Below are 9841 nucleotides of genomic sequence, written 5' to 3' on the forward strand. Positions count from 1 at the left end.
TTGTGGAACTGAGTTGTTTATTGTATGTACACAAAAACAGTAAATTACACACGAGACGGGTACAGCATCTGAAAGACAAAAGCAGAGAGCAGTGAGGTCATAGGCACCAAATCGATACAAACCACAAACATACATTGAGTGGGGAATTGGCACTTCCAGATGTTTTTTCATATGGGCACTTGCCCAATATGTAGTGGCCATGAGGGGGAAGTTAAGTACTAAAATAGGGCCTACATTCTTATCACTAAAAACAATCCATTAAGTAGATTAAAAATATATAACTTATGAAAGGTTTGTGATTTTTTAGCATCAACTTATTAAGAAAAACAAATGTTTCATTTTTCAGCAGTAAGTTTCCTAAAAGCCTTTGTAGCTTCAGTAGTACATTGTTTCACCCCACAACCCAGATGAACAGCAACAATAAGTAGTGTCACACGGCGTAACACTGCCAGATAAATATTTAAGGAAACCGATATGCCTGAAGGCGAAGTGCCTTTCAGGCCTCCAGCACCACCCCAACATCTGAAAATGGTGGGTTTATTTTTCTCTCACAGCTGCCCTCATACACAACCAGTCACTTGGAAATGTCTGAATACCACCTCAAAAGGTGGCTCAAAAAATAATGTGTTGAACATACCAAATTTGGGAAATTAAGCATTTTGCTGTTCTTCAAGTTATCTGTTAAGGATGTTGCGTAAAGTACCATTTCTTGGATTTTCCATCCAAAGATCAAACCACCGAACAGAATGCCTTTTCCCTCTCACAAAATCAGTTTCAAGAGGTGATCACACAGAATTACATGGATGTTCCCTGAACTAACAAAAGTTCAAGTTACTCCAAATTCAGACTAACTCCTTCCTAAAGTACCTCTGATATTAGACATTGCTGTTCAAGCCCTAAAAATCACCTTTGAATCAACTAATCAAAAGTCTTTGGAGTTGCTGAGTAAGTTAATCAGGTGCGCTTGTGCAGGGATAAAAAATTGTTCTATACGGTTGGTTTGCAGCAAATTCCTTTGAGCTGTATTTGCTTTGGCTGGAACCTTGCACAGTGCAAAAAAGCAGTGCTTCCACAACCACCCCTGGGGGACCACTACTAGACAGTGAAGGGCTATAACAAACTGGACTGTCTGCAGGTCCAGGAAGAAACTGTGCTAATCAGGGAATAGCAGCTGAAGGTACTACTCACCACTCTGATTCTGTGTCCCATGGCCTTTGCGGGGAGGTTACTGCTGAACTTGGCCCGCACCATTCCACTGTTGCCGTGAGCGCGCATGACTTTGCCCCAGATTACACGCGTCTTGTTGGGCTTGCCACCAGGCGTCACTGTGTTCCTGATGAGATTGAAGAGTGAGCAGAATCAGTCTTCTGTCACGGAACTACATTAAAACAAGGACAACGTTCCGCCAAAAAAGTGTCTCTTCTATAAAAACATCCATTTGAAATTGGGCCAGACAAGGGAGAAGCATCTTAGAGTAAGGCATAATAACCATTTTATAATACAGTAATGGAGTTATGGGAAGAATACGCTGTCCTACAAATCCCTAAAAGCCTGCCACAGCACAAGACTATAGAGAAAACAGTAGCTTTGTGTTGACGGGTGACGTCAACCACAAAATGTGTCTGTTGGTAAACACCTCACCCGTCTATACGGTAAACTGGCAACACTAGTCTAGGTTAAAAGAATATAACCCACACATTTAACATCCACTATCAAACATGTCAGATGACACTATAGATTACTACCCTAGCAGTGTTAAATCAAAATATATTTTATATTTGAGATTCTTTAAAATCACCCTTGCCTTGACAGCTTTGCACACTCTTGGCATTCTCTCAACCAGCTTCACGAGGTAGTCACCAGCATTGCATTTCAATTAACCGGTGTGCCTTGTTAAAAGTTCATTTGTGGAATTTATTTTATGCATTTGAGCCAATCACTTGTGTTGTGACAAGGTAGGTGTGGTATACAGAATATGGTCTTTAACATATGGGCTAAGTGCATATTACAGCAAGAACAGCTCAAATAAGCAAAGAGAAACAGCAGTCCATCATTACTTTAAGACATGAAGGTCAGTCAATGTGGAAAATTAAGAACTGAAAGTTTCTTCAAGTGCAGTCGCAACAACCATCAAGCACTATGATGAAACTGGCTCTCATGAGGACCGCCACAGCAAAGGAAGACCCAGGGTTACCTCTGCTGCAGAGGATAAGTTCAGAGTTTCCAGCCTCAGAAATTGCAGCCCAATTAACCTCACTAGGGTAGGGGGCACTATTTTCACCTCTGGATGAAAAGCGTGCCCAAAGTAAACTGCCTGCTACTCAGGCCCAGAACCTATGATATGCATATAATAGGTAGATTTGGATAGAAAACACAAAAGTTTCCAAAACTGTCTGAGTATAACAGAACAGATATGGCAGGTGAAAACCTGAGAAAAATCCATCCAGGAAGTGTGATTATTTTTTTGTTTGTAGTTTTCTATTGAATGCCATTACAGTATCCATTGACTTAGGACTCAAATTGCACTTCCTATGGCTTCCACGAGATGTCAACAGTCTTTAGAAATTGTTTCAGGTTTTTATTCTGAAAAACCCTTGAATGAGTAGGGGTGTACCGGTACCGAGCCAATGTGCGGGGGTACAGGTTAGTCAAGGTAATTTGTACATGTAGATGGGCGGGGGGGGGGGGTGAATTGTGATACAGCTGGAATCGAACCAGTGCCTTAGATCGCTGCGGCCAGTCCAGAGCCAAACAGAGTATGCTGTCATTAGAAAGAAAAAAAAGCTCACTTAATTACTCAAAATGCCAGCGCCAAAGCAGACACGACTTTTCACTGTGACAGAGCCAGTATCTCTATGTTGGTTGGAGATAAGGATTCGGACACGTCCTTTAACTTTGAAAATGTCGAGGTGTGAAATAAGTTAACAGCAGATTTGTTTAGTGTTGTCGATGTCTGATGCTGTGAAACAGCTAATATTAGCAGGTCTTGTCATGATAACTTGGTTGGTACAGACGAGCACATCAGCGGTGGAGATCGAATGATTGCTCTCTCTCATGGAAATAATCTTCTGGTCACATTTATATGTAATTTAAACAGGGTGGTTTCAAGCTCTGAATGCTGATTGGCTAACAGCTATGGTGTATCAGACCGTACACCATGCGTATGACCAAACATTTATTTGTATTGCTCTAATTACATTGGTAACCAGTTTACAATAGAATTAAAGCACCACAGGGGTTTATGGCGAAGTGTCGTGCCTATTAGCAGCCCCTAGCCGTGGTATATTGGCCATATACCTGGTCTTACTGCTTAAATAATAATCATAAGTATAATATATTATACTTGGTACATTTTGAGTGAGTAATTAAGTCAAATTAACAACTGTCATTAAAGAGGTAATGCACTTTAAAACTAAGTTCCCTTGTAATTTCTTAATTGTTCTTGAGCCATGTATGTTTGAAATGTGTAAGAAAATGAGCTTTATCTTACATTTTAAGTAATCTACAGCAGCATTCTAGAATTGTGTTGGGGTCTAAAGGGTTAATATAAAATCCTGTGTTATTTTTGGGTAACTGTGCTTCCATGGTAATTTAAATGTTATGTAAATGCAAGCTGAAAAGTACCAGTGGCCACAAGTCTGAGCAGGTCCACTGAGGCCATGGCCCAGTGATGCACTTGAGGCGGGCCATGGGGGCAAAAACCCAAAAGTCCACCTTTTTGCTAAAACACTGTGGTAAATCATTAGTGTGAATTAGCCATGAGACAGAAGATGGAGAAACTTACTTCTTAGCCTTGTAGACATAAGCACAGCGCTTGCCCAGGTAGAAGTCAACCTCCTCCCTTGTGTAAACTCCCTCCACCTTGAGCAGGGCGGTGTGCTCCCGCTGGTTCCTCAGGCCACGCTTGTACCCGGCAAAGATAGCCTTGCTCCACAGTCTGCGAAAATGAAAAGACTGCATAAACCAGAGCACTCAACCTGTGCATCATCAGTGCCACATGCTGGTGCCAGAGTAATCCAGTCAGCAGTCGATCAACTGCATACCCTAAATACTCAACAGAATCAACCAATGCACAAAAGTACTTCCTACTTTGTACAAACACATTTCAAATTCAGTATTAACTACCTCCAAAAAAGTACCATACTAAAGAAAGTTAAGTACAGCCTTGCAAATGTGTCTAGTATCTGAAACAAAACGGTATTGTTAACCGTGGCAGATGGCAACAACGCCAACTAAGTTAGCTGGCTAACATTGACTACTCACCTTCCTGGCATCTTGAGTCTTCTTCCAGGCACGGAAAAACCTGATGAGAAACAATTAAATACATTATGGTCTCGATATGAACGTGCCTGTAGGTTTGACTTGCCATGTGGTCTAGTGTACGAGTTAGTAACTTAGACGAAAACTTACAACGCTAACGTATGTGGCTAACGTTAGCTAGATACACATACTTCATGAATTCAGTACATTAACGAGATAGCGTCCTCATTGGATCTTTCATGGCTAACTAGCCACTGTGGTAGGGTTTGTCCGTTTAGCCACTAACACACAAAATAAGGGAATACTGTTGTATCCTAGTTAGCGTTTATACGCTATTATGCTAAACAGAGATGCATTTTGGTGTATACATCTGAACCGCCTCACCCCTGCAGTCCAGCGCTTGTCAACTTCGTAAAACTATCCAAGTGATATTTTTCTCATCACAGCCTCTTGGACTCAAAAAATAGACTGTATGGAAAGTTTAACTCTATTTCTCTTCGAAAACATATGCATTTATGCCAAATGTAGACTTAATAACATAGAAATTTCGATTTTATAAAAGTGGCCTTTTGTTATTCTCACCTTCACTGTAAGAAAAATGGCGGAAAAGGAAGTTGGAATGGAATGCTGGGAAATTCACGTAGTCGGTTACGACAGAAACGCATAATCAAAACATGTATTTATTTGTATCTAACTATTCAACTGTCACTTTATTGCATTCTCGTRCGTTTCACACAACATAATAATCAAAGTAGATAAGAATYTGTMATTTTTTGAAAACAATAATCAAATGTTGTGCGTTACCAGGGTAACCGGGGTAAACTACCAAGTGTGCTGCTAGACTAGCTAAACTATGCTCTAGTTAAACTACTGGCCTTTTATTGTCCATAAATATAGCTAGTAAACTTCAACACGTTCCGTGAAGAYACGTAAGAAATATACCTAGCTACGAATCTGTTGATTGTGTTATTGAGCATTTTGCCCAGGATATTTTCTAACACAAAAATGTCACAGTTAGAAAACGGTATCGTTAGTAGCTAGCTAGATAGGTGATGTTGTAAATTGCTTGGCTAATTTCGCTCGAATTCAGTGTTCACAGACCATCAGGATGTCGGTTCCTTTGTCTGGGGTAGAGCTGCTCAGAGTGTGTACAGTGCTCCAGGACTGTGCTGCAGAGCTGTCAGTGCTGGGTCACATCATGCCCGACACCTACAGGGGTCGTCCAGAAGCTGATAAGGTATTATCTGATTATCCTCAGCTAACATTATACGCGGAGCTAATGTCAGTTGGCTTTTTCAAGCGATGATGCGTCTTTAGCAAATTAATGATATGCTTGCTATCTAAGCTGTAATTTTCTCCTATTCAGCCCGTATTCATATGTTTTTGTGGAAGTTTGTGTCAGCCGACATTGGACAGGTCCTTGAACAGCAGAAAGGGGCAGAGCAGAACCTGAAAGCAGCCCGTCAGTTTGAGAGAGAGTCTGGGAGACTATCAGATAACACCCGTGAGCTGCACAGATCCCAGAAGGAACTGAACCACACACTAGAGGAGAACCCACTGTCCCCTGACAACCTGGCCAAGGTGCAGAGAGACAGGTGGGTTCCAGATAGCTCTTGTTCGGGGCTTTAGTGCACGTTCCGACTTGGACCAGAGCTAGGTTCCAGACAATTTAATAAAATAGAAGCCCACAACTCTGTGCTTCAAACAGAGATGTATTATGATTTATTATGCACACGAGACAACTTTTCATTGGGATCTTTTTCAGGTCAACCACTGAACTAAACACATTGCCATTGTTTACATTTGTCAAACATTTCCAAGGTGCAGAGCAGACTGTATTAACTGTGAATCCAAAAAGTACCCTGTATGCCATCTACCTCATACATAACGATCATGCTCTCTCTCTCTCTCTCTCTCTGTCTTCCTGGCATACAGTCAGTTTGTGGCTCACGTGATTGCTGATGTGTTGGTGTAACAGGGTTGGTTATGTTTCCACTTGCCTCTAAAGAAATGTGTATTTGATGTTCAAGCATTCTTATTGGTTAGTTCAACTCTGATGACAATAAGGGGTGTTGTGATTGGCCCCGCTTGCAGATAGGGGGAGATCGCGAACGTCAGGTCTTCCCAGTAKGAMAATGTGATGCAAGGGGTAGGTCACGTTCTGAATACTGTTTTCTATTTTCTATTTTACAATGTGTACAAGTTTGCTGTACGTTACTGATTTTATACATGTGTGGGTATATGATACCTGTTAGGGATTGAAGGGCTTTCTGGGATGTGCTTTGGCATATGATTGCTGTAAATAATTGTGTTAGCTAGCATACACCGATGTCATGGTCACATAAGCCACGGTTAACACAGTTGTCTTCATGCTACARMTTTTGCCATCGACAGCCATCAACACTGTTAAGCCCTGCACAACTAACGTGCTGTTTCCCATTTAACAACAGGTATTTACACATGTTATATTTTGTATTGTATTTTTGTATTTTGTTGGCCCAGTATGAAAATGTGATGCAAGGGATTTTGCCATCGACAGCCATCAACACTGTTAAGCCCTGCACAACTAACGTGCTGTTTCCCATTTAACAACAGCAGAAATAAATGATGCTCAACTGGGACTACTGGCCGAAGTTATTTATTTTGTGAAAACACAACGCATGGAGAGTACATTATACATCGGTTACACTGGTGCTGTGACCCGGATTCTTGTCTTCGCCGGACGTCACGTGGAGGGATCGGAGACCCGGCTTCAAGAAGTACTGTGGTTGCTGATACACGCCTAAGGCCTAGGTTTTGTATTCTGCGCAAGTGGAGTTCTCAGGGAGCTCCTGGTAGCATGAGTGAGTGGGGAATATAATATACTGTTTATTAGTTGTATGTGTTGATGTTATGATTATTTAGTGATGTAATTGTGCTGTTACGCTAGTGACCTTCGGAAGCCAATTAACGTGAGGGTGATGCCATTTTCTACCACAYGGTGGCGACAACTATTTATTAAGGCGTTTCTTGTTACTTTTCTGTGTTGACTCTTGGCCTTGTTAGACAACCACTACTGAACTTTTATTTTGAGTGCATTATGTTCAAGCTGATGTTATAGAAGTGTTCATATTGATTGTGATAATTTTTATTTTTTGGGGGCACTTAATATTTACAACAACAACAAAACAAACAAACAAAAAAGATATTTTAAAAATTGAAAGTTTTGGGAGAGGTAGGGGAGTTTTCATGTTTAACCCTTCACTGCCAGTGGGTAGGGGGGCATCTATTTCTCCAGTTACTTCCACACCTCTGGCCAGGCCAACTACGCAGGCTAGTGTGCACCTTCCACATGATTTAGAGCTACCTCAACTCAGTGCATTCGAGCCAGTTTCACCTAATCCTAGGAAGGAGGATGTGTCTATGGATTTCCTGGCAGACATTGTTAAGCAGATAGGTTACTCAATAGGTGAAAATATTGCCTCTTGTTTGGAATCAAAGGCTATGGGAGATGGGGTGGGACAGAAGGTTGNTTCAGTTGGTGGTACAGTAACTGAAAAAGGTCTGGAACCAGTCCCCTACAGTAATGTACTTCTTGATAAAGATCAACAGTGTAGGACTACTTCATGTTTTCCCAATAAGGGGGCTGTGCAGAGAACACAATCAGATAGTATTCTTTAGACACGGTCACCCTGTTTCTAGACAACTTTGAGGTGTTATTTCTTACATTATTTTCTCAGAACGTTTCCATGTGTGTTTTTTTTTTTGTATTGCTGCACTGTTGAAGCAAGAAACAAAAGAATTTCGCTGCACCTTCGATAACATCTGCAAATCTGTGTACGCGACCAATAAACTTTAATTTGATTTGATTTGATATCATCTGTAGTTATATCAAACCAGCTCTCAAGCCTTCTCAGGATGTTGAGGCTTGTAATCTTCTAAATGTCCATAGATATAACAGGCTTACATGCTTTAAAAGCCTTATCTAGAATGTTCAACATTAAGTGTTATTCCCGAATCTCACTCATTCCCTGCAGTTTGGAACAGTCCCATGCTCACGCCCCATACATCAGAAGATAAACTGTTACTGCCTTCTGTTGGGGCCAGYTGTAGTCTAAATGTAGTGGTGAAAAATGATGTCAGGGAACCAGTGTGTTTCAGGGGGGATGGTTCAGAGGAATGCACAAGTGCATGAGTGGGAGGAGATCATGTTAGTGTACATGCAGAAGAAGGGCTATGGTGGGCAGGAGAGGTCAGATGAAGTTTTGGGCAAGCTGTCAGGGCGGGCACGTGACGTGGTAAGAGTGAGCCAACGCAGTAACCCAGTTGACTTAAGCCAGGGCCCTAGACCGGTTTTTGACATTCTGAAGCRTCACTTTAGCGACACAATCAACTCTGACATGCCCCTAGCTGATGTTWATTCTACGTTGCCARTGGAAGGKGAGACTCCATTTGATTACTGGATCAGACTGAACAGGGCCATAGAGGTGGCASYGGACTGTTTGAAGAGGCAGAASAAGGAGCTAGACAATCCATCAMGTGTTCTGACTGTCATGTTCATTAAGCACTGYCCGAACCCAGAGCTGTCATTGATATTCATGTGCAAACCATTGCATGAGTGGACAGCTGCGGAGGTCCATGGCAGGCTGGAGGAGTACCAGAGGRAGTGCAARGCKCCACGTCCCWTGCGGCTGGCCCCACTGGTCACCACACTGACGCAGGAAGTAAGTAGGCCAGKGTCGGCTGTTRCAAACTGCCCGGACCCCTTGCCGCAGCCCACAAATGGCTCATCCGAGGCACTGGATCGTGTGATTGCCATGCTTGAACGGGTCTTGGAACAGAGGCCACAGCAACCTGTAGGCGGCTATAATAACCGTTTCCAGAGGAGGCCCAGGAGAAGAGAGAACCAGTTTTTGCAATGCAAAGTGTGTGGGGATGCAAATCACAGCACAATAGATCATTCATTCACACCACCTCTGCTTCCTCTTTTATGCAGCTGAGCACACACATCAAGAATGTCCTCGCGCTTCATCGGTAACTCCCATCAAACAGCAACACGACACAGCGGCAGGAAAACTAGCTGGTCCGCACTGGGTGGGTGGAAGTGCTGGGTCTTGTGAGGTGCCCCAATCAGATAGTGGTGTAGATTTAGAGTCAATATATTCTAGTGTTTGTGATGAAATKAAKTCGAGCAAAAAAGTMATTATGCAAAATACACAGAGTGCTCCACAACGATGAACTTTTCTATACTAGTGTGTTACTGGGGGATGTTATAGAGGTGAGCGCTATGATTGACAGCGGTTCTATGGCATGCACATTGAGCTCTACGGTGGTGCCACGCCTTGAGAAAGCAGGTGTGCTCAAGAGTGGCTTGTTCAGTCCGACCGAAGTGGTGTCGGTTGGCTGTGTGGGGTTGAAGACCAAGCCTGTAGGTGTTGGTTGGCTGTGTGGGGTTGAAGACCAAGCCTGTAGGTGTGTGTGAATTGAATCTGTCTGTATATGGCAGCAGCCTCTCTGTCCCTGTTCTAGTAGTGGATGGCCAACGTGATGAGCTCATTCTAGGCAGCAACGTGATAAAACACCTCATCAGGGAACTGAAGAT

General features: G+C 42.5%; 2 protein-coding genes across 4 annotated transcripts; one reads left to right on the top strand and one right to left on the bottom strand.

The window, feature by feature from the left end:
- LOC112069340 (ribosomal protein L35a) lies at positions 1-4885 on the bottom strand. Of its 2 annotated transcripts, none has more exons than XM_024136655.2 (5): positions 4843-4885; positions 4264-4303; positions 3785-3937; positions 1189-1333; positions 1-68 (listed from the first exon to the last, which is right to left on the bottom strand). In XM_024136655.2, the coding sequence occupies exons 2-5, from the start codon at positions 4272-4274 to the stop codon at positions 45-47; spliced, it is 333 nt and encodes a 110-aa protein (XP_023992423.1). In that variant the 5' UTR covers positions 4275-4303; positions 4843-4885; the 3' UTR covers positions 1-44. The 2 variants fall into 2 exon arrangements, with proteins under 2 accessions (XP_023992423.1, XP_023992424.1); XM_024136656.2 differs by having other exon boundaries at positions 4645-4870.
- Positions 4886-4887: 2 nt separating this feature from the next.
- On the top strand, positions 4888-7765 carry LOC112069343 (dynein regulatory complex protein 9). Of its 2 annotated transcripts, XM_024136659.2 has the most exons (4): positions 4888-5189; positions 5351-5497; positions 5653-5855; positions 6196-7765. In XM_024136659.2, exons 2-4 carry the CDS (start codon positions 5369-5371, stop codon positions 6233-6235), a joined length of 372 nt encoding a protein of 123 aa, XP_023992427.1. In that variant the 5' UTR covers positions 4888-5189; positions 5351-5368; the 3' UTR covers positions 6236-7765. The 2 variants fall into 2 exon arrangements, with proteins under 2 accessions (XP_023992427.1, XP_070294616.1); XM_070438515.1 differs by lacking the exon at positions 4888-5189 and having other exon boundaries at positions 5196-5497.
- The last annotated feature ends 2076 nt before the right edge of the window (positions 7766-9841 follow it).

The sequence above is a fragment of the Salvelinus sp. IW2-2015 genome, unplaced genomic scaffold (genome assembly GCF_002910315.2).
Source record: "Salvelinus sp. IW2-2015 unplaced genomic scaffold, ASM291031v2 Un_scaffold990, whole genome shotgun sequence".
NCBI classification, from domain to species: Eukaryota; Metazoa; Chordata; class Actinopteri; order Salmoniformes; family Salmonidae; genus Salvelinus; species Salvelinus sp. IW2-2015.